This window comes from Callionymus lyra, chromosome 8, assembly GCF_982586985.1.
Source record: "Callionymus lyra chromosome 8, fCalLyr1.hap1.1, whole genome shotgun sequence".
NCBI classification, from domain to species: Eukaryota; Metazoa; Chordata; class Actinopteri; order Syngnathiformes; family Callionymidae; genus Callionymus; species Callionymus lyra.
Window position 1 is genome coordinate 15038602 of NC_141825.1, and position 26374 is coordinate 15064975.

General features: G+C 36.6%; 1 protein-coding gene across 1 annotated transcript in view; it reads right to left on the reverse strand.

The window, feature by feature from the left end:
• cacna2d1 (calcium voltage-gated channel auxiliary subunit alpha2delta 1) overlaps positions 1-26374 on the reverse strand; it is a 77684-nt gene that overhangs the window by 44782 nt on the left and 6528 nt on the right. Inside the window, exons 3-7 of the mRNA XM_087797600.1 lie at positions 25155-25271; positions 12440-12499; positions 10874-10909; positions 10094-10223; positions 390-521 (exon numbers count right to left, since the gene is read on the reverse strand). Coding sequence (XP_087653726.1) covers positions 390-521; positions 10094-10223; positions 10874-10909; positions 12440-12499; positions 25155-25271 — 475 coding nt within the window. The remainder of the gene's footprint in view (positions 1-389; positions 522-10093; positions 10224-10873; positions 10910-12439; positions 12500-25154; positions 25272-26374) is intronic.

A 26374-nucleotide genomic window follows, 5' to 3' on the forward strand; every position in this document is an offset into this window, starting at 1 on the left:
TCTTTTTTAAAGCCATACTAAGTAAATGATGACAGCGAGCCTCATGAATAGAGATTGCTTGGCAGAGAAAACACTGTACCAAAAATAACACTTAAAAATTGTATAACACACTTTTTGGCAGGACAAATGAAACCAGCAGGGTGATGTAAATGAACCATTCAGCATATTTGCTCCGAGATATAAAAAGGAGAGCAAACGTGCAAATCTATTCCCAGGTTGATACTAGTTATTAAAAGCCACACGCCGCATCTCAGGCCAAGCTAATAATATTCAGCTAATGACTGCTACTACACTGATGATGAGAGAGTAGGGACATTAATTCAGTATCAAAACACTATTAGTGGCAGTTTTTTACCCCTATTAGAGGACAGAGAATTTGTTTTTCTTACCTGGATAGTAGCGAGCCAAGCCGGTAGCGCTGCCAAAAACTTGCCAGAGAAGTGTGGGGTCGTCCTCTCGGTTCTTTCTGAACACGTCCATCAAAGCCTCCGTCCAGTTCAGCTCGTTCAACACAATGGTGGCTAAACAGAAACACATGAGGCAGTATTAAAATACTCATAGTTCAACTGGTGCCCTCATGAGTTTTTTAAATTCACTTCAAACTTTTATTGCAAACAGACTTCTTCAGCTGAAGCATAGATCATCAAAGTCCGTGTTTGTGTAACTGGTATCACGAGCAGTACCTCTGCTCGTGATGCTATTCACGTCCTCAACCCACCGCACTAAATCTAAACAGGCGCCCGCTGAGATGATCAGCAGCAAGACGGCACGCTCGCATACCACACACAGGATTAATTGCAAGTTAAACCATAATAAGCATCTTACAAAGCTACGTTGCCAAAAGACTTGACAGATCTTCTCGTTATCTACAAAAGAAGCTACAACATTTTGCAGGAACAAAATTTGATTTTTTTTTTGTTGTTGTTGTCTAGCTTGTCAACTTGATTTTAGAATATCGCTGCATTTATTTGGTGCTGATCTTGTTTTCTCAATAATCATGTGAGGTCTCTCTGGCTTCCTCTCTATTGTCCTTTAAATTGTTTTTTGTTTTCTCCTCGTGTGTTACTCACCCTTTATTCTCTATGGTTTTGTCTTTATTGCTTCTGGGCGCTCTGACTTCTTCTATGCTTTTTTTCTGTTAGCGTTTCATCTGATTGTTTCTTTTCTGCTCAGACTTTCTGGAAATGTTGTAAGACTGACTTACATGGAAAGTTGATAGGATATTTTGATTCAATAATAATTAGAACAAAATGCAATACAGAGAGAAAGAAAATACCTCCTGTCCTTACTACTTATTACAACTTATACTACCAATAAGTACTACTCGTGGTAGTACTACTACTTGTAACTCTAGTTCAGACCTATTAACTGTGTATTGTTATGTTGTTAATGCACTCAGCTACTTACTATTAATATGATTGCATCCACTTTTTATAGTATTCACAAGTGTTGGATTGACGAAGCCTCATGACACAGATGATGAGGTATCATGATACAGTGACTTCATTTTAAAAGGCCACTAGATGGCACTCTAAGTTTGAAAATTATACCAGGTATCATTGAATTAGTAGATCAGAGCCAACCATTATAAAGATGAGAGTGACATCTAGTGGTGTTTCAAAATGAAGACACTGTATCACGATACCTCACCAGCTGTTTCAAGGCCTTTTCAACGCATTACTAAGAACCAACAATGTCTTGGATATTATTTTCCGCCTAAAGGGTAATAATAATAAGTTTATTTATAAAACACCTTTCAGACATTCAGTGTCAGCAGGTGCTTTATATATAAAAAAAAATGAAAAAAATGGCACCATACATTAAACACAGCACAAAAGTAACAACCGTATGATTAAAAAAAAAAAAAAAAATTCTGTTTAGTTAATAAAATAGCATAGTCGAATGATAATGATAATTAATGCTCCTCCCCAGATGCAACACAAATAGACTCAGGGACTCCTTCATTCCTCGTGCTATATGACTTTAGAACTTTAGAACTGATGTGTTCTATTCCATGTTAATCTTTGTATCCTTTTGTGTTATTTCCTTTACTTCCTTCCTTATGTTTTCTTTATATTTGCACTTTGCCATCCTTTGTACTTTGCTTTTTATTTGCACCTTGTTCTTGTTTTTATGAAACTATCTATCTATTTATTAATATTTTGGGCAAAGTAAGTTAGTTAGTAACATTTGTATAGCGCTTTTCTAGACCAGGGTCACAAAGCGCTTAAATTATCATTACTAAGTGTAACAATACCATGCTGATCATGGTCTGTTTGGGAAAAAAAAAACATTTTAACTGGAGTGTGTCTCTGGTTAGAGGTAAACGACCACCACCACTGTATTTGTATTTATGGAAGCCAGGGAGGTTGTTCATCTTGACACAGAAACAACACAAGGGATAGTAATTAGAAATTAATTAACTCTTGGTTTTTATATCTTTTATAACATTTTTTTTGTAACAGGAGCATTTTAAGGTCAGAATTTAAGTGTATTTGTCTCTTTTGGAGAAGGGACGTTATGTAATGATGCCGCATCTCAGCACCAGCAGTCGAAGGATTCTGAACACACTGAAACAATAGGTCATTCACAAGGCTGAGTGTTTAAACAAAGCATCCCCCAGGACTTTAACATAGCTGTAAAGCTCTTTCAGACTGACAACTAGAAATAGAAGATTATCTTCACTCATAATACGATTATCTGCTTTGAAAACTGATCCGTGTTCACATTTTGATTTGCTACAATCTGGCTCCAATCAAGTTAACATCATAATTAACTTATAATCTTTTCTCATTATCTGTGATACCATTCGCTGCTTTTCCAAAGCACTCTCAACTAAATGATATGTAGGTTGAAATAGCAACATGGTTTCACTTTAACAATCCATTCGTATTTACAACTGCTGACAAATACATGGAGAAAACGTCAGCGGTGTCTTGTTTTTGCAATACGTTAATTCGGAAGTGATAAAAAAAGAACTCGTTCAAATGGAGATGCAATTATGGAAGGATATCCAGTCGCCCATAAATGCAGCGAGAGACAAATATACAGACTAGACCTGACCATAATTTGTTTTCTGGAAGCAAACCTGATGCGAGAGGATGTTGTTGTTGCCAGGAAACAAGCTTAGGGATGCCACTGATCACTAACAAAGTAAATTGTATCGTTACAGTATTAAAAGCTAACTCATTGAAATTGCCCAAGATGAATAGATGATCGATTTTCCGGTTACTCTGTTTGAATTCCATTAACCCTTTCAGATTGAACTTTATCAATTGAAGCTTAGGAAATAATCATAGCTCTAATAACTCCTCATTTTAATTTAGTAGAAATAAAAAAAACATTGAGTTGAGGCGAGTGAGTGTGTGAGATTGATAGTGTGTGTTGTGGGAGGGAACAGGGATTATCGATGCAATGACACAGCACCTAGACAGCTCAGAGCCAGCTAACACTCATGATGGATGGAGACACCGGACACCTAGTCCCAGCCATATCTTTTCCTGTCTTTTCTTCTGGTCCTCACTGGGGCCTTTTTTGTTTGTTTATTTCGCACGCCTTTCTTAAGGCATGTTTGTTGGAAAAATTGGTATCATGTATCGAGTGTGACGTTGTTCATTGATGTGCAAAGCAACCGGAGTTGATTAGCATGTCAGACTCTAGAGAGTCGAGTTAATGACGCCTCAGATGCTCGGAGAGCCTATTTTATGTGAATAAAAACAACTAATAAAAGCATATGCATTTGTGAGATACCATGAGGATACTTGGGTGTGTATGGTAAGCAATTCTCATAGTAGCAGGGGAGCTGTATTTGCGCCGGAATATAATGCAAATGTCAAAAGCATTCTTGATAATGAGATTTCCAACACCAGCTGGACAACGATGCAACACATTTATGCGAGTGGACTCGTTGAAACCAGGGGACGCTCTGGCGACTTCAATTAAGTAGGTCTGGCTTAGTGACAATATGCAACTTCAAAAGACTTGAATTCAAGCATTTCCCTGGTGAATATCGTGACATTATCAGGAATCAGACATCAGCTTGCATCCATGCACAGAGAGATGACTACCTGTACAGGTGAATACACTGCACCTTAATGTTTCTACAGAGGACCTAATACTATTATAAAGGGCTAAACAATTTGGCGGCTGATACAGTATCCTCTAGTCGACCATATTGCCATGGACACTAATGAATTCCCCGGCTTCACTTGTGAGCCTTTGATGCCAAACTGAATCTACAGCCAGCGATGTATTTATCTCAGTGGGAAAATAGGAAGAATGCGAAGGACACCAGCATTAAAACAATATTTTTGAACTACATGGTAGTTTGTGTCAAGTGAAAAGCTACAAAACGAAATGTTTCATTGTATAAATGGTGTAACAAAAGTTGTATGAGTTTACTATTCAATGTTTTCAGTTTTAAAGGTTGTTTATTCAGTTGTTTTTTTTCTATATCAGGCACTCAATGAGTGGTAGGTAGTTTTAAGAATCCAGTTCATTTTCCAATTTACAGTCAAAAGAAAAACATTTAGGACATTTCTTTGTCTGTTTGTTTTTTGGGATTAACAACAAATGTATTAAGGTCTATTCTTTATATATTTATATTTTACATTCTTGTCACCATATGATGTTATTGTCTGATTTGTGTGATACATGTACATAGTTATCTTGTGTTTTTCCATTTTCTGTCTCACATACAGGGATCATGTGTTATAGACAGGTGCCAATAGAAAGTGATTTCATCTACTTTCCGGCTCAAATGCAATCTTCCACAGCTGCAGGTGAGGTTGTAGTTGAGCATTAACGGGGGCAAAGATCAAATTGAAGAGCTGAAACCTCAATTTCCTTTTTCCCTTTTTTTTTATACAGGAACATGTCGTAAACAGGAGGTTAATGTTCGGCAACAGATTTGTTGGGGTGACATTTTTCACAAATACCTCTATTTCTATGGAAATAACCTTATCCTACAAAAAAATAAAGAACAAAATGCATCTAAATACTGTACATAATAGCGATGTGTATTGTCAAGAATCTGGCGAGTACTTTACAGACTGCATGATTCTTGACAAATTCATAACTACTTTAATTTGTTTTGACACAAACATCTGTCCAAACATCAACTTTAAAAGGTAATTGAGTCAACTGTATCCTCTCGTTCTTTAGCCGCATAGGACATAATGATTTTACAATGATCTGGTTCTCTTGGATCTGTCCTCAGCCTTTGAGACAATTGATCACCAGATCCTGCTGAGAAGACTGAGGGATGAAGTGGGACTGTCTGGGTCTGTGTTACAGTGGTTCTCATCATACCTTTCTGGGTGCAGTTTCAATGTATCTGCCAATCAAATGAGGTCTGAATCGGCGGATATGTTGTGTGGAGTCCCTCAAGGTTCTGTTCTGGGTCCTTTATTGTTTTTGCTGTACTTGATTCCCCTGGGTCAAATTCATTCAGTAATTTCCTGATCTTTCTTCCCACATATCTGCTGATGACATCCAGCTCTACTGCTCTTTTGATCCAACTGAGCCCCAGAGGGTGAACAGCATAGTCAGTTTTTTTGCTAGAAATCAAACAATGGCTGATTGAAAACACTTTGCAGCTAAACGTGGACAAAACTGAAACTCTGGTTATTTCGTCTGATGATAAGGTTCCAGGGATGAGTCAGTACTTGGGTGACTTAGGTCAGTCTGTCAAACTGAGAAACCTGGGTGTTATATTGGACAAATACATGTTTCTAGTTAAACACTGTAGAAAACTGATCAGAAAAAATTTCCTTCAGATGAGAAAAATCTCTAAACTTGTCAAATGTTGTCACAGCGTGATCTGGAGATTATAATCCATGCGTTTGTATCTTCTCATCTGGACTATTGCAACAGTTTGTTTTCATGTCTTAACAAGAAGGAGCTGTCTCGCCTGCAGTTGATTAAGAACTGCAGCGAGAATTCTGACCACTCTAGTAGAAGAACACACATTTCTCAAATCCTTCAATCTCTTCACTGGCTGCTAATTTCTTTCTGGATCAAGTTTTAAATTCTGGATCTTTCTTTCAGATCTATTCATGGTCAGGCCCAGTGATCTGATCCAGTTATTCATGCAGGTTTTTCCCTGAATTTTTGAGAGACCTTTTTTTGTCTCGGTGTTGTCTTGAACTTTTAAGCATATATTTTATTGAGTATTGTTTTGATTGTTTAAGCGCTTTGTGACCCTGGTCTTGAAAAGCGCTCTACAAATCTAAATTACTTACTTACTTACATAATGACTGCTGCATTCTAGCAGCCGAAGTTTAATTGCAACAGAAAAAGAATGAACAAACTCCATGAATATATGCATGTTAATTGTAATTTTAAGCATATTTATTAACTGTCAACAAATAAAAATCTATGGTTAAATATATATATAATTCGAAGGCAAACAAAGTGTATATATATACAGTTTATATATATATATATATTGTTAAAAATATATATTGTGATCTACCCTTAATATATAATAAACAATTGAATGTGCGAATAATCTGTTAAATAACACATTCAATATAATCATTAAATTATAATAACTTAGTCAAATTAGACACCCTTTGAAATATAAAAAAAAATGGGGACAGAGTTAATCACATAATCCAAAGCACTAAGTGAGGCTTAAAGTGGAAAACACTTTAAAAAGTGCCCTGGGAATCTCTAAAAATATGTTTAATTCCCTCTGACCAAAAGTCCATTTAACATTCAGAACCAGAAAAACAGGTCTACACTTACTTACTAAAACTAAACTTTCTTGCACGTGTAAGCCAATTTGTAGGCAAACACATGGTGTTCCTCCAATACAAGTGTGGGTGAGACTTAAATGTCATGAGTGATCCTGGCACTATCGTAACTGAAGAGCAGAGATTGACATGGAAGTGAAGCACAAGCTTTTGGACGAGCTTCATATTGGGATTTCAACACCTCATTTGTATCCGTCCAAACATTCCAACTCTATCTATGCATACTCATTACAGTCCAACAGAATGTCCTTGATAAAAAAGTCACAGGCGCTATGGCACACATCCCAGATTACGACCGTGTTTCTTGTAGAACGTTGGCCAGACTTGCTCATAAACATGCTAATAAAGGAGGAATGAACGTTTACAGGAGAAACGGCCTGACAAAAATGTGCGATCATCTCCATCCCTCTTCCTTAGCCTCGTGACCGGGGTCAGCAGATGGGCGGGAACACATGTAACCTTGGAGGGAGACGGCTTGGCAGCTCGCTGAGAACCCCACAGTTCAAGTCAGTCCATTATCCTGGAAGACGGTGCCGACACTTCAGCCTTCGCTGTGAGAATTACCCAACTCTTCCTCTAACAAGGTATTGGAGGATATTCTCACACATATATTCAGAAGAATAATTTAACCAGACGCAATACAAGTGCGAGGCAAATAAAAAATACCATCGGGCCTTTTTTAAGTCATCAACATTCAACTTGAGTAGACTTAATGTCAGACAAGTTTATTGGGAATCCATACTGTAGGCATCTTAGAGTAAATGTCACCAGATGAAGAGGTGTTGATCAGCAAAAACAATCATCCATCAGCCAAAATAGGCACATCTTTCAAGTCCAGTAGATCCAAACATGAACCATATCTTTTTATACATCATATATAAAATATACTGTAATTTCAATTTCGCAAATATAAATAATTTCATTGAAGACAATTATGGACCTTATACAAAGTCTCAGCCCTACTCTATTCAACTTAACGCGACTCTAGCTGGTTTGTGTTGCGTTTACATCAGCATGGTACATCTTTTTTAAATTCTAAGTTAGCCGAGCCAGAACTAAAAGGTGACATTTGAACCGACTGCCGGCCACAGATTGGTCAGAGGGTGACGTCATTGAAGAGTCAGTGACACGACTCCCAACACAAGAAATAAACCGACATTTAAACATTGCAAGAAGGAGTGAGGACCGTGGTCGGGGAAGTTCACCATTGTTGTATTCTTTTTGTGTCATGAACAAAATTTGCCACTTTTTGTGGCATAACACAATTTAGTAATTCTAAGTAGGGCTGGAACTGTGTAGTGGAAAAGCACCAGTATTCTCTGGTCTCTATGTCCTGATGGTAATGGTATTGGTCTTGTCTTGGTCTCTTTCTGTCTCGCCTTGTCTGGAACCATAATAGTGGCCCTGATTCTCTCTGTTGTGTGGAGTCCCTCAAGGTTCTGTTCTGGGTCCTTTATTGTTTTTGCTGTACTTGATTCCCCTCGGTAAAATCATTCAGATTTCCAGATGTTTCTTATCACATTTTTGCTGATGACATCCAGCTCTACTGCTCTTTTGATCCAACTGAGCCCCAGAGGCTGAACAGCTTAGTCAATTGTTTGCTAGAAATCAAACAATGGCTGAGTGAAAACACTCTACAGCTAAATGTGGACAAAACTGAAACTCTGGTGATTGCTCCTGATGATAAGATTCCAGGGTTGAGTCAGTACTTGGGTGACTTAGGTCAGTCTGTCAAACTGAGCCTGAGAAACCTGGGTGTTGTATTTGACAAAGACGTGTAGACTTGTTCGACACTGCAGGAAACTGACCAGAAACTGTTTCCTTCAACTGAGAAAAATCTCTAAACTTAGGAAAATGTTGTTGGAACATGATCTGGAGCTTGTAATCCATGCGTTTGTTTCTTCTCGTCTGGACTATTGTAACAGTTTGTTTTCATGTCTTAACAAGAAGGAGCTGTCTCGTCTGCAGTTGATTCAGAACTCTGCAGCGAGAATTCTGACCCGCTCAAGTAGAAGAACTCACATCTCTCCGGTCCTTAAAACTCTTCACTGGCTTCCAGTTTCTTTCAGGATCAACTTTAAAATTCTGGTTCTTACTTTCAGAGCTATTCATGGTCAGGCTCCTCCTTACATCACTGATCTGATCCAGCCTTACACCCCAGCTCGGGCTCTGAGGTCTGTGGATCAGAATCTACTTATGGTTCCACGCACACGGCTCAGGACCAGAGGAGAGAAATCTTTTCAGGCTGTTGCGCCTAAGCTTTGGAACGATCTTCCTCTTTCTCCGCGCTTGATGGATCTACTGACTCCTTTAAGAAACATCTTAAGATGTTTCTATTTGTTCCGGCTTTTCCTTGAATATCTGGAACTCCTGTGTTGTTCTCAGTATTATCTTGATCTTTAAAGTATGTACTTTTTTGAGTATTGTTTTGATTGTTTAAGCGCTTTGTGACCCTGGTCTCGAAAAGCGCTATATAAATAAATATTACTTACTTACTTGATTGAGGTTATTTTTTACTTTATGTTCTAAAATTGATTATTTATATTGCCGTCAGAAAGTATTTATTGTGAGACGAAGACAGAAGATGAGAGACTTGTGAAAATTAAATACTAGAATATAATTTAAATATTAAACCTCACCTAAATTTATTTGTATTCATTTTGATCAGAAACGAGACATGACTTTTAAATAAACTGAACTGAACTGAACTGAAAACCGATTAAATTTGTATGAAATGTGTCTATCATTAACCAGCGAACGTTTCATTAATTGCAATGAAATTATCATTAGATAAAAGAGGAAAACAACTTCTATCATTTGTACATAATACATGATAAAAATGATTCTGCAAAATCTATGTAACTTAATTAATAGAAAAGCAATGTTATACAATTTGTTGAAAAAAAACAAAGACATTTTACATTAATCCTATCAAAGTTCTGGGAATTTTCTCTTTGATAATATCTAAATAAAATTACATTTTTGATAATAACAAGTCAATACTAAGAAATACTTTAATGTTTATAATAATTTATTTAAAAGAAATGTAGGCAATGTTAGTATTATAACATCAGTACATCTGTTATTACATATTTGATGTACTATTGTATAGTTTGAATGCTCTTTGTGGACAAAAACCTCATATTCATGCAAAAAATAACATTTTTTTTAACATGGCAAAGCGATTAAGGACAAATTAACCTCCTTTTAAGCTAACTTTTTTCAAACTACTGGTCAATTTACTTGATTTATATCTGTACCCTCTATCATATTAGAGTGTGTCAGACGTATCCATGGCAACTGCCTGCCGCCCTGCTGTATGTGTGCGTACTCACAGCCATCATAGATGTCAGTGGGGATATGGACAGCTGTGTGGTTGTGGTCAGTCAAACGTTTGAACGAGGGGTCTTCCGTGAAATCCGGCCGCATCCTGTACTTCCTTCCCTCCGTCTCATTTGCGTCCAGCTGAAGCACAAAATAAACATGAATTTGTTGTCAATATATATTTAGTAAAATGCACTTACAGATGTGTATATTTAAAAATCTGATTTTTCTCGTATTTTTTGTTTAACTTCCTACCAAGCAGTGGGGAAAAAAAACATCGTGTGCATTCACTAATAAACATCAATGACAGTAGTACAAATGGAAAAAGAAAAAAAAACGCTTGATGATGTGGCGGAAAGAATGCGGGCAGGAGTGCTGAGAAGAGAATACAAGATGGGGGTGGAGGATAGTCTGTGAACAGTTGCTCCCTAATAAAGCAACAGTGCAGCCAGCTCATACATCTCGTCTGTCAATTAGAGGAGAAACATGGCAGGAACCTCTTCACCTGCGAGGGGGAGGGAGGGGGGGGTTGAAGAAGATCTGGCTGCATGAGAAGAAATGGCAAAAAAAAAAGAAAGGATTTCTAAACATGGCCTGAGGTAGAATAGAAAACAATAGAGGACAATATGGCGGTAATGTGGTGAATGGAAGGAGGGTAAGACGGGTGCTAATGGACAACATGGATGTTAGACAGAATACAGAGAAGCTCCAGCACAACAACACTGACCTCTGTCTAAATGGGACCTGCATGTGTAAACGGTGATGAAATAAAAAAAATAAAAAACACTTACATTGTCTTTTGCGTTGTAGTAGGCGATTTCTTCGTCCTGGAAACAAAGACGTGATTTAGGTTTGGCTGAAATCGCCACATGAATAATGAATAATCAGGATTATATTAAAGTGTCCTTTTCTTTCCGTCAGAATGAAACAAATGCAGCCGTCCAGGGTAATACCTTTTTGAGCCTGCGGCAATTTGGAAACAAAACTGTTTGGCAAATGTAGGGATGGAAATGTGTTTTTTCATGATGGCCACTTCACCGCGGTAATATCTGCTGCTTATCTCTCATCCGAAATGGTCGTAACAATTGACTCATTATATTATCCGACAACAACCACAGCTAAAAACCCTGCGATGATAGAAAAGAGTGAAACATCTGCAGTCGTGAGGAAGTGTGAACGAATGCTTCCATTTTGATACAGTCAGCAAAACTGGATTTTGCTACTAATTAACGATTTAGTAATTTCTGGAAAATCCATCCCTGTATCATATTTCCTCCCCAAAAATACCCTTTTTTAATTAATGGAATACCTCAATGGAATTCCATCCGAACCCCTCATTGCTCAATTACCAACCCCAGCCAGCTGTTTTTTCCAAACCCATAGTGTATTGCCACGATCTCACCCTCTGTCTTTCCCTTCATTCAATTTTATTCTCACTGGTTTCTGTTTCAGTTTCCTAGCTTCGGGTCTTTTGTTTTTCTACCTCTCTGGGTGAGGCCCTTAAGTGCTTGGTGGGTTGTGTGTAACGCTTCCTGCTGTAACATTCTCTAGGGACTCATGCTAGAGTGTGGGGGTTACAAATTGAGTGCTGCTTGTTTGGATTCTTGGGCCAAATTGTGTGATGAGCTCATGGGTCGTCGGCCAACTGCCACTGCCTGAGGTGACGTGGTTAGGGTGTCTATTGTAGTACATTTGGACAGCGGTTATGGCTCGATGCCTGATTGGACGCATTCCAACGTAAGTGGTCGATTTTTCTTTAGGCAGCCATGGCCCTGAATGAAGAGATTCACAGCAACTAGTTGGTTATAATGAGGTCAGAAGAACCACACGATATGTTTGTCTTCCACTGTGACGCAATGTCTACAACAATTTGAACCTAATCTTAACTTCTTTTTACATGATTTCATGAAAAAATCATATAAAAACAGTCAAAATACAAGCATAAAACAAGATTAAATATATTAAAAACACAGCTTTGTCCTGACTATGCTTTAAACCCGGTGGTTTTCAGTGCTAAAATAACATTTGAATGAAAAATCCTTCAACAAAAAAATATATCGAAATATATGAATTGGTTCATTATTCCATTATTCCTAAGATATTTCATTGAAATTCATTTGTACGACAATAAGACAAACGCTAGTGATCACATACTGTAACCTTTATTTCTACTACACATACCAATTCTACTGTTTAATTCTCAGCTGAAATTCGTTTTTTTAAGGCAAGTACACGTAATATCAGAGGAAAATCCTATTAATTAACTAGAGTTGCAGCTTAAAGAATCAAGACTAGGAGATCAGTAATAAATGATGTCTATTGATCAAATTAAGACGTGCGTTTGGTTCCCGAGTTACCTCAAACTCGTCTTTCCAATGATGCTCCATCTGGAAGTTCTCAGCAGCTGTAGCAAGTTTCTAGGGGGAGAAGCATGACAGGGAATTAGAAAAAGAACATCTCTTTCATCTGTCTAATTATAGAGAACTTGAGAGAAGACCATCTCGCCAGATAGAAATTGTTATTATCCGATTTTTAGATCAAACCAGTGAACAGTGAGTGTTATGTCAACATGAATAGTTTTTTCCTGTTGGATGAGCCATCTGTTTGTGAGGCAGTGAGGATGCAATCATCCAAGAAAGACGCAAATTAAAAGAGCAAGTGTGTGCCGCCTTATCTCCGTAATAACAGGGAGATCGCGGAATAATGTCAAGAGCAAATGGATTACCAACTCAGAAGCTGTCAATCAAACTGGATACTCGTGCACAACATGGGGATAGAAATGCAATTAACCTAACATTTCCTCATCCCACACCCCCGATACACAATTGAAACAAAAACAAGGAGGCAATTTAACAGGAGCTCTATCCAAAAACAAGAGTAGGGATTAGATGTGAGGGGAAAAAAACATGAAAGCAACACAATATTTATAAAACAACAACAAACATTTGTAAGAAATAAAGCAAGTCTAGAGGTGTAAGAAAATATCGATAGAACAAGATATCACAATTGTTTTCTGAGGTTACTGTATCGATAATCAACATGACTGAGTCTGATGCTTTTTTAGGGGGGGAGGCATTAAAATCATATTTTATTTCAATAAAGTACGTAATCCACAGCTGAAGGAACCATGAAATCATGGGAGAGCCAGGTGGTGACTGAGGACGAGAGGATACAGTTGAGAGTCAAGTACTCGACAATACTAAAATAATATTTAGGAATACACATATCGTTGAGCCTGTATCAGGATACAGATCGTATTGGCAGATTATTGTCAACACACACCTGTTTTTAGTTCATTTTAGGTTACATTTTTATTGAAAATGTGATGCAAGGGAGAGGAAAGTCTGGGCCTCCCGGCTGAAGCTGCCTCCCTGCGAAGTCCGTGGAAGAAGAAGAACCCGGCAACAACCAAAGTTTGAGTAACAGACGATACTAGCTTGTGTTTCTGAATCAAATCTGCTTAGAGCCAAACACTGGAGCTGTTCCACAGCGTAAGAAAGACTTTTTTTTATTAGAACAGAGACAGAGTAGATGGTGGTACTAATTTAACATTTATTAGTAAAACAATTGACTTAAAACACACACAAAAAAGTATTAGATATGTTCAAAACATGTAACCTTTTTGAATAACAAAATATAATATAATAAAATATATTTAACATTATTTAAAATATACAAACACATTTAAAAATGAATATGTGGTAAATTATGAGATCCCAAGACGCATTACTGTACTTTTTTCGGAGGAAATACACAATCCCACTCATCAAAGCCCAGGATGGTTTCCCATAGCTTGTTCACCATCTGCTGATGAGAACTGGACGCCAGAGAGAAACAAGCCCGGAAGTTTAAAATAACTTTGCTGCAGGTTCACTGGAGGATGACTGGATTCCATTCTTTTGTGGCAGTTGATTCCTGTTTCCTCTCATAACTTCTTCAAGGATTTCTCAACTGCATCTAACGATTGGTAGAAAAAAGGAGTAGTTTGCGTGACTATAACTGTACTCAGTATCAACTGTGCATGAGTAGAAGATGCCACTTCTGTTCTCATTAACAACCCGTTTGTACAAGTGTCATCATGTGTGGTGACCACATGAGATCACTGTCAACAAAAACCCTCTGTCTCGTCTCCAACAACCAGCTCTATTGCACATGCTTGCCACCTCCTCTGCGCTGCCTGTTAGCAGCTAAATATAACATACAAGCCAGCATCATCCAAAGACAAAACTGGGATGACACAGGTGCTGCATCGCTCATCAATAATACACCACATCCATATAATAGGCTTAAATAATTACTGCCATTTTATCAGCTGTTATAAAATCAACATAATAATTACTTACAGTTGATTTAAAAAAGATTTTTAATATAAAATTGATAATCCTTTATCATAAATGTAATTTTTTTTTTTTTATTCCATTTGAAAACAAAACATGTATTAGTTCATGTCTTTATTTACTTTGACTCACAACACAAGAGATAATCATTTATTTCACCTGGAAATCAAAACATACATCCACATTGTCAGCCTTCATTTATCTTTAACACATGTTTTAAATTTAGTTTTGGAGGTTTCCAGATCCAGAGTGTTTAAATTTAAAATGTTACAGCGGTGAGTGTGTCGTCATGATACTAGCATTTACACTTCATTTAGCATTGAATTTAATTTTGAGTTACAAATGGTATACACCAGGTGTGTCGCACATTTTTTTTGATTGACGACCGATGCAGTGAAAACAAGAAAGGGCCAAATTTAAAGAGGGAAACCAAGAGGTAACTCATTCAGAACCTTCAAATCTTCTATATGTTATACCAGACAGAAAATAATGTTTACGGATTACCACTCACATGTAACAGCTTGACTTAGTGGTATTTCCCATTGAAAGTGTTATTACACGCACACACACTTTATATATATATATATTTAGGATTTAAATATTTTACATTATCTTGTTGGCATATTGCCTGATATATAGTATAATAATATTTTCAGGCCACATACAAGATTTAGCCCGTAGGCTTTAAGTTCGACATATGTGCCACCTAGCAGCAACTAGTAATAGCCTAGCTATCTACTATAACTACTAGGGATTACTAAGACATTGAAATATAAAATATATTGATTCCTCTGCATCAAAAAATAAACAATCCTAGAGGTAATTATTGTGAAATCTATTGCTCAATTCAAATGTAAAAGAAATAGATCAATAATATTTTCTAAATATTCATTTGTTAAATGAGTCAATAAAATAATTAGTTCCAGATACATTTATTTGCAGAAAAATGAAATGGTCTGGAAACATTTTCAGTTTTGAGTCATAATTTATTTGTCGCTGGGTTTAAAAAATAAATCAGAAAAGCCATACTAGCCCCCAACATTTTCTCTCACTTTGACATAAATGTAAAGTTTATAAGGAATACTTGATCAAATTTAAAAATTAAAAAATTGAAATCAACATGCATTTCACATTGACTTTTATTTTTATATTAATTTCAAGTACATTTTGAAGCAGTTAGAAGATAAGTAATAAAAACAATAACAAGGAGCTCCTTTATTTTCTCGTAATAAATATTTTTAAGTAGATTTAGGCTCACGGATGACACCAGCTGCCTCCAGGGAAATAAGAGAATCGAAAGGGCAAATGTCTGATAATTAGACAATCGTGAACACAAGCCATTATCAACAATAAATCATGTTAATATCACAACAGTGAGATAATTGTATGTAACCGGTCATGCATGGATAAAATCTGTCTACATACATGCGACATGAAAAACGATCAGAGGGGATGAGTGGGGAAGCGTGCATTTTTAGCGGTGCTTAAACATATGGATATTGATTCGCCAAATCCTCCTGCTGGTGCCAGATATCTCCCTCAGCACACTGGTATGTGATTTCATAGATGAATGTTCCTCGGAACACAGATCGTGCATCATCAGCTTACAATTAATGTGTTATGTAGACAATATAGGATTACACTATCTACTATAGATGTGTGTTCACGATAAGAAGTCAGTGCACACGCACGTCCACGCATGAGCACACACACACATTCCAAAGAGAAGGGACAGGATTGTTAAAAATTCATGACAGTACTTTGACACGGCTCCTCTCCGTCCGGGGAGACGTGGGGGAAGGGTGACGAGGAGTTTGCGAGGAAAGCTAACTAATTACTTTTCTTCTTTTTCTTCTGTTTTCCTTGATCGAAGACGTCCTGCACAGACTTGTGAGCGACACCCTAAAACTGGTTAACGTTTCCAATCAGGATTCAAGTCTTATTTTTTTTTGTGTAACACATTTCTGAAGCATGCGTAATGTGTAATCATCCTTAAATCAATATGATACAATTCTTTGGAGGAAGCAAACCTTAATAGCTTTTTCTTTCATTTTCCAAGATCCCTTCAAAAATCTGAGTGTTTGAAATAGTAAAACATCAATCAAGAGTTTGGAATTGAACCACCAGTTATATCATGAGATATTGCTTTTTTAATTATTTGCTAATCATTCATATTTTTCTTAGTATGAAATCAGAACCATGTGTAAGTAAGTCAGCACTCCTGTGTTTGTCTCGGTGGTGTCTTGACCTTTTAAGCATATATTTTATCGGGGACTGATTTAATTGTTTAAGCGCTTTGTGACCCTGGTCTGGAAAAGCCTGCACGTGGAAAAAGTTGACGTAGCTACACATTGCTTAACTCAGTTATATCCAAAGTCAGGCCTGAGCAGAATTTACAAGAATTTAAAACTGTATTTTCAATCGGACAATATTTATTTTGGAATCTTTTTATTAAAAAAATAAAAACGTTTATTCGTCACACAAGCTTCATATGAGTCAAATGACTGACAACTGAAGTGACAATATGAGATAACTATTGGAATTTTTTGCTTTTGTTGCTTTTTGGTTGTTTTTTTAATGCACATTCAGAGTTTAACTTTGAATATAAATATGCCCCATTTTCAAGTCTATAATGATTTCAATAGATACAAAAAAAAAAAAAAAAATGTTATGTTATGTTATGTATGGTGGTTAGGAAGTGCAAAAGCAAATTTAGAAACTCTGAAACTAACTAAACTTTTATATTATTTTTTTATTTTTTATTATTAAATGTGTTTCAAAATGTTTATTCTTTGCACTTCCCTTCCATTATACATATTTCTTTAAGTATTGTTTACATTTGACTAAAAGTTGTAATGATTATTTGATAAGAATCTATTATTCTAATTGATCATTTAATAAATAAATATTTCATCGCTGTAGTACTGAGGGATCAATAAAGTTTTACCTTACCTTACCTTACTGTAGTGTTTTTATGGTAAAATGACAAAAATAAAAAAAATAAACATTACTTTGCAAAGATGATGATTTGGTCAATTATGTCTAACTGAAGACCCGGGGACCAAATCCGGCCCACTAATTCATTTTATACAGTCTGCCAGTGTAGATCTATATTAATGTTGTAGGAAACATAGATTATCAATTCGAACAATTAGGTAGAGCATCATTTAAACAAACTTCACTTTGTTCATTGAAGTATACTGAACATCATATAAATTAGTGTTGAGCCTACAAACATGAAAAAAAAAAAAACTCTGACTCACACCTAATGTTACAGAATTATTGTTAAATTATGTTCGACGTTGCAAATTACATTGTTATCCCTTGTGTAGTCTCTGGGTCAAGTTGAACGACCTCCACCACTGCATATGCATTTCCATAGTTAAGCCAAGGAGCTTGTTCACCTTGACCCACAGACAACACAAGGGATACAAACACATTTGTTTTTGGGTCACCTTTACCCTGAGATAATCCAAGGTTCAAATATTTTAGCCCATTGTGTAATTGAGTTTTATACCCCTGCCATAGAGTGAATATATTTGAAGAAAAATCGATTGTTTATTCCCTAATGGCTGACTATATACATAAATATATACAAATTCATGCGGATCTGGAATAGATTTTGTGTCCAAATATATATTTTTTCTTTTAAACAGAAAATGTCCTTTCTTGGGGAAATGTCTGACAGAAAGCGTTAATAACCAGTCGCTCCTGTCATCCCATTTATATTTTGGTTAACAGGAGTCAATAGCACACCCTCCTTTAGCGTGCTTGATCTCAACGCTCATTAGTTTCTCTCGCACACGTTGCGGTGTAGACACCCTGGCTCTCTGTTATAATGAGTACACTCTGTCACTGGAGGACCGCTGGAGACCAGAAGGAAGCCACCACCCCCTACAGACCTAATAGACAAAAAGAGATGACTGAATCTGAGCTTTCACTCTGAGTGGCCGTGGATCTTAGCGGTAATCAAATTCAACGGCGCAAACACAAGTACCATGAATCCAAATATAGTTTTTTTTTAGGTAAAGTCGGATAGGTTGGGAATCTGTGGTAGTAATTCTTAAATGAAAAGAAAAAACACTTTTTTTCTATGAAAAAACAACCATATAGGGCGTCAATTAGAAGCAGAAAGTAGCACCACGTAGTAACTATTTGCTTTCCTCTGCCTTAGTTGTCATTCTGCCACAGCAGCCTGCCGCGCATTTAGTGAGAAAGATGAGCAAAGCTTATAGACAGGGAAGATGAGACAGGCTCGACTAAACCTCACAGATCCTCTGATACTCTTTGTGCGTATGTGTGAGAGAGAGAAAGAGGATGTGTGTCAAAACTCTCCAAATGCCAATGGGTCACTGAGAACAGACTGTCTCCCCCAGACAACAAAGCTGCAGCTCCAATCTAAAAAGATCATTAACACCCACATCGACTTTTATCTCCGTCTTCTGTGTCTGACAATGTGTCAGCGTTCACAAACACTGGTATCTATTTGGCTGGTAATCCTCGGCTTAAGAAAAAGGCAAGTGCAGACAAAAACGGGAGTTAGGTAGGGAGGAAAGAAAAGATGGGATTCAGAAAAGATGGAGGAAATCCACATAAGAACAGATGGATTAATTGGGAAGTCAGTCGAGGGAGAGAGATAAACAATTCCAGCACAAAACGGGCCCTGAATCACAATAAAGAAGGCGTGAGGAATTTACACAAAAAGCACCGGGTTATGCTGTGGATTCCTGGAAAACAATCCAAGATATCCAGCTCTTTTGCACACTTCAGAAAGCTCTTCTATTCCATAATTCCACAAATATCTCCACTGGGTTATTTGGATAAAGAGACAAGGCAGCTCCACTGTGAGTCTCTGGCAACTGACAAAGCTTCTGTAAGAATACTACCTGCCTGAGGGTATCAAGTCTGGCTGCCAGAATATGTGATTATACATGACTGGGTCATGAACTAATGTTCTTGGCCAGTGAAATGAAGGGGTAAGTACAATGAGAAAAAAAAAAGAATCCTCAGTAGTTCGAGACATTTTTGACAAGTTGAAGAAGGGAAAGCCCTGAGACTGCTTCACTAAGGATTTAATTCATATGTCTCTGTCAAAACTAAGCAAACAATCGAATGAATAATATAAAATGTCCTTAAATTGCTTTCATTTTGCTCATTCAGATGGAATAGAGCACTTTGTCTTATGACTAAGTGACCATTTACGTCAAGCTAACAAAAGCCATAAGGATTTGAGCTGCTAACACTCAATATTAAAACTATTTACAAGAATTACAGAAGCAAAATAATCCCAACCAAAGCCTTTTTATTATTATTTATGCCAGTTAGAAGTCGCCAGTGGGTGTAGCTAACACAAGCAGGAGTATATAATATAATAATAATAAAAAATGTAATGAGGCAACAGCACAAAGAAAACATTTTGAAGTAAGGGTAGTAAAATGTAACAATAGCCTGAGAACACTGCACAGAAACTGGCTTGGAAAAGAGAGTTGCAGATGTGAGGATCTCAGGGGAGACCTGGGCTGCTCAACATGGCTTCTCCAATGCCAAAATCCATCTGATGAGAACAGTAAATCTACAGCTGCTCCCTGTCCCATTCTTGCTGATTACATTTTGGCTCCTACGTGCAGAATCAGGTGGCTTACCCTGTCGAACTCAGAGTCTTCTCCGAAAGATTTCCAACACCTAGTGCTAAAGACTTCTCAGTCATCTCTGAGTGAACTGTGAGTCAGTGAAAATTCAGAAATGTTGTGCATTAAAGAAGATCCTGCGAGATTGCTCTGAAAACAATCTCAATCCTTTAGCATTTAATTTGATATAGTTTGATTTCAAAAGGAAGCAAATGACGCAGATGAAAGTATGAATAAATATTTGTTTTGAATGTGAATGAAAACATTATTCATGTTGGCAGGTAGTGGGAGGCGATGGAGAAGAGAGGTGAAGAGTTTCTGTCAGTCCTTGTTTCCGTAGCACTTTATTTTTGTGACCTCAGGGGATTTTTCAAGGTTCTGCTGTGGCTGTTTAAACGTTTGACAATAGAAGACATCACTGTGGAACCTAATAAGTTATCAATCCGTCTCACTCTTTATTTAACTATAAGCCCACACCCCCAAGTCATCTGCTGCAGCCCAGGGTCGCTATTTAATGCACTTGCACTTGCAATTGCTTTACGATCTTTATGTCTCATTATATTATGATCTACATAACCGTTACTGAACCAGGGTTTCTAATTTTACAATGTGAGTATTTCCACAAGCATTAATGTCTTCTGTCAATGTATGTTTTTTGCCTATGAGCATCAGGCTAGCGAAAATAATATAAAACAAATTTAATAAAATGTTTCCCTAAGGATTATCTGCCCTAGTGCACCTAATGTAATGGTTTAAGTGTGTCTTACATGTTCTAGGACCTCTATTATACACATCAATATGTTTCTTTTTGCACAAAACTCTCATTTAATAAAGATATATACATTAGAAAACACACTTAAGCCTCGCCCACTTAAAATGCTCTGTTTTTGCTGAGATGAAATCTCGTCCAAGCAACCACGCCCACTCTGCTCTGATTGGTCACAAAAACACGAGTTGCATTCAAGTACTCACGTAGATTTCAACCTCAGTCCTGAAACTCCCGTTTTGTACATTAAAAACAAATTTAAAAAAATAAGGTTTGCTGCTTAATGTACACATTACAAAAACACCTAAAGGCAGAAGTCACCATGTTTACATAAATATTTATTTTGTTTCACTATTAATATGTAGATACTTAACTGATTTAGGCTTCTAGGGGGGAACATTTGCACCAGTGTGACGTCAGATTTAAAATCCAAACCGGAGAGAACTTTATTATTATAACTTAAAAACAGAGCAACGTGATGATGAATGACCTACTGCATTTTGAAGAGCATGACTTCAATATTTACAACATGTGAATAAGTCAGAGTTTGGTTTTCATATAAGTGTACTTTAAGTACAACAAATAATATTAAATTACTTTAAACCACTATTTTGTTTCCTGTCAATTTTTATAGAAATCTTCATATTTTAAATCTATCTTTTGACCATACTAAGCGCAGAATAGACTGGAGAAAAAGCAGGCTCTACTTGGCAGAATTTATGGCTGTCAGCATGACATAAATGTGGAGGAGTAATCATGGGTGTGAGATTAAATCTCATGAGAGAGATGGAGAACTGAAGCTAGAGGGTTTCGATATCGCTAAGGTTTTTTTTCTTAGATTATCCAAAATATTATCCAGGATCCCAAAGTGGAAAATATGTGCATGATCCCCCCAGTGGCTTTATTTGAAGTGTGAATCATTTATAAAAAATGATGCTTGATTAAGGGAATAGTGATACAATTCCACGTTAACTTGAACAGAAAGATGGTTTGTGAGTTAGCACCTCGGATTGTTCTTCACAGATGATAGGCTGATATATTTACTACATCTGCCTGTGGCCGAACATACGTCTAGTTAGACTTCCCCATCTGCAAATCGCCCTTCTTCCCTGGTCTCCCTTGCTATTTGGCATGCACACACACACACACACAGACATGCATATGCACACACAGACACCTCTTGTCTCCTGAATAATATGGGGTGTGAGCTGAGAAGTGTGGTTGAGTAGCATCTGCTCTCGAGACTTGGATATCTCTGATCGCACCACCGCCTCTGCTCATTACTACTTTACACTGACAGACACACAAACCGGAGAACACCTTAACGTCACATCTTTGGCTCATTACTATAATGGCGTACAGCAAAAAAGATTGAAAAAAATGTAGCCGAACATCTGGGACTCTTAATTATTAACAACCAAAAACCAAAACAGAAACTAATCATATAAGAATATTCATTGAAAAAACAACAAAACGTATTGATGGTTAGCATAATATGTGTCAGTATCAGAAACATATTGCGCTTAAATCACCAGATCTCCAAGTATGTATATTTTAGTACAACTGAAGCGTTACTGAAATACATGAAAATGCCCCAAATATGTTTTGGTTGTAAACAAATTCCCAATAAAAGACGTTGTATTGTCCTTCCAGGCGTAGATTTCACTTTGTGCTTGGATATTGGTATTATTCCATAATGCATTTCCTTCATCTGAAATAGACTTTTACATTGAGCAGTGTGTATTTGTGCAGCTGCAATTGTGTTTTTAAAAGCCACACTGGGTCCTAGTAAAAGCGAGCCTCTGTATACATTGTAAACCTTTGATAAAGTGATCCCCCCCGAACAGTGTGCAGCCTGGTTTTTCATTAATAATGCATGCTACACACTGCAACACACTTATTTATGAAAGCCTGGCCGGCCATGGAAAGCAGCACTTCACGCACCTGTGGTAAGTAAACTGGCATTTGAAAGGTCATTCATCACACACGGCATGAGTGATTGGCTACAGTGACGGGAAGATTAGTGACCACGGATTAAGAAAGGGCAGTTGTGAGTCACAGGTTATGCTTCAAGTCTTTTGGGCAGATAAAAATATAGTCAAACTGTAAAGCAGATCGAGCTCATTAGAGTTTAATAGCATGAGTCATGAAAGTATTTACACATCGTGTTTAAACTGACATTGTAAACATACAAAGACAAGTGTTAGTACTTCATCAGAGCAACAGCTCCGGGCAAAAAAAAAGAAGTTCTACATTGTGTTATTTTAGATCAGTATTTGCATAAAATCAGAGACCTCACAGAGCGGCAAAATGTGAATAATATGGGTCAGAAAATTGTGTTCCTCTCGTCTTTGATGTGTCTCTTTAAATAATTATAAACTAAAAAGCTGTGCCAGATAAGGATCTTTTCCTTAAGATTGTAAAACCGCTGCTCTTTCTTTTAAAACTTGTTTTCATCGCCAGAATAGCAAATATATCTGGGTTTTTATTGTTGTTTTGGATGGGGGGTGGCTTTCCATATTGTCAATTACTAATGTTAAGAATTTTGTTTGTATTTTTCTAACTGATAAACATAAATAGAAAAATAGAAACATTACCTGTTTTGCAGAGTTAAGTAACTGTTTGACATGTTAACCATAGTCTTCCCTAAATAAATGTTGGTATAGTAAATATATGGGGCAAGCAGCAAAAGAGGAGGAAAAAAGGGGGTGTTAATTGGCACCCTGCTGGTTTCATTTGCATTATATGTATATACAAGCTTTATTCTATAGTCATTATAGAAAAAAGTAAAAATGCATATTTTTGTTCTTATTTTTTTTATCAAGCACCTTCTTTTCTGTCAATGTTCCAGTGTTAGGTTTACAACACCTTCAATAAAAGTTGTCTGATTCTGATATTGTATGCTATGGATGCACCACAGCCAGTTCTACATTTTTTTGGTTGAACCACAAACACAGAGAAAGCTAATTTATGTTGTTTTCAAAGAATATTTATAAAAAAAAATAAAAAAAATTGCTTATTTTCATCAACCTAAATGATTTCAGTGAAAAATACATACATATAGTTGTTGATGAAAATAGTTTGTTATGACTATGACCTTATCCTTTAAATGTATTGGAAACACTGAACCAACAACTTTGCTTGTAATTTAATTCATTTTGACAAAAAGGATCATTTATCATCTCCAACAGTCATCAGCAGTCATTGTGCAACATTTAAATTTTACTATATTCATGTTTGACTCCAATACATGCCCAGATACCACTTGCTGTTCGCATTAACCAGTCTTCTATTCAACCCACCATTCACATATTTCAAGATCGAGGATCTAATATCAGTGTGCCTCGAGGTTACCCACAGAAGCGGATGAGACACAGATGTGCAATAAAGTGTAAGAAGTGATCGATGCCCTACACTTGGATGGGGTGTCAGATCATCAGACCCGCTCACAGATCAAATGCAGACTCACCTTAACACACACATACAGACACACACAAAGCACATAAACTTCCATCTACCCAAGGATTGGACCCCTTTTGAATCTTAAATCACCGGTACCCAGAAACACAATATAATGATCGCTGTGTTTACTCTACATGCACAAGGCAGACGCTTAGTAGGAGGATTGTTTATGAGAATTCATAAATATTTACTATTGCGACAGTAATAGTGTTGCCTTATTAAGGCACGGTAAAGGTTGCTAAGCGCGCTCCATAAAACTATTAAAGGACTTGTAGATCTTGAGCAGGTACAAAGACAAACAATCCCCACTGTCAAACATGTTGTATTTCAACAGTATTTTTAGAAACTCATTAGTAAATAGAGAAAAAACTGAGAAAGACCCTTTATTTTAAGTTTTGTATGTGCTTTACATTGATATTATGTCCACTGTAAACTTTCCCTAAAGGACCTACCTCAAACATAAGATTGGAAAAGAAGGATGAATGGGTTGAGAACACAGAGTAGAGTGAGTAATAAGCTATTAATTATATTATATTTCACATTTATACTGGCCTTAAAACATTAATTTCTCTCCACCTATTTATTTTAAGTAACAATTTTATGTAAAATAATTATCCTAACAATCAAGTACATTTAAAATAACTAGATTATTGGAATGACAGTTTGAAAAAACTAGAGAAAATAACTTTCTTTCTCACTTAAATTTTTCTCACTTAATTAATTTATGTATTATGAAATCTTCTTGATACAATTCTGTGTTTTGATTTTACATTTTGAAAATCATGTCAAGATTCTTAGTTTGCTTGGATAGTCATATCTGCTTACATTCAATAACAATCTTATAAACCGCTAAAATAAATATTTAAAAGTCACATCTTACCTCCAATGCTGCAGATCTCTTGCGTAAAAGATTTTCGATGTTCCTCGCTGCTCTGGCCACCAACTCCTCGGCATCGTTTTGCTCCACTGTATACAGTTGTTGGTTTCTCAGGAAGATCTGATGATAAAGAATGTTTCACACAGTTCATACAGATGTTTGAGTCGGTATGTAATATAAGCTGCTTGAATAGCAACATTTAATTTTACTTGTACTTTCTATGTACATGTTACACAAAAGTAACACTGGGAATCTTATTTGGGTTATTTTAAGTCAGCCACAAAAATGCTTCGTTTTTCGATGCCAACTTTCGTTACCCGAGCATGATCAATTATTGATAACTTATATCTTATGAAATTGGTATGGAAACAATTATTATTCACGAAACCGGTACTGAAGTGAAGGTATCGGTTTCAGTACAGGTATCATGGATTTTAGATCTATACCAAGGCCTACGCGAAAGGAACTATGGCGTGGTTCCTGAAGTACAAACACCAAACTTCTCAACCATATTTGAATGCATACCCTTGTATCTGTAACATTTAAAACAATGTTTCGAAACTTTCCAAATTATAAGGTGACCTGAATTATCTCTGCTATCTATCTATCTATCTATCTATCTATCTATCTATCTATCTATCTATCTATCTATCTATCTATCTATCTATCTATCTATCTATCTATCTATCTATCTATCTATCTATCTATCTATCTATCTATCTATCTATCTATCTATCTATCTATCTATCTATCTATCTATCTATCTATCTATCTATCTATCTATCTATCTAACAGTTCAACCTCTTCAAAACTGAGCAAACTATACTGATTAAAATCTATAATGTGCCACTCTCATGGGTTTGACAAGCTGTATTTAAAGGGGGGAAATGATGACTATAGCGCTTGAAAACTATTGTACACTCATTTGTTCCTATCCTTTAATCTGTTTAGTAGTGATGAGTTTGTGGGGCTTCATGAAACAATTGATGAGGTATCATGAGTATCACAGTTTCTTCTCTTCTTGATAAGATTTGGCTCTGATCTAAAAAGTCAATGAAACCTGGCATCATTTTCAAACTTAGAGTGCCATCTAGTGGTCTTTCAAAAGGAAGACGCTGTATCATGATACCTCATCAACTGTTTCATGAAGCTTCATCAACCCAGCACTAACGTTAAGTCAATACTTGACTTATCTTATCTCTTATCTGCAAGCGAAAAAAATA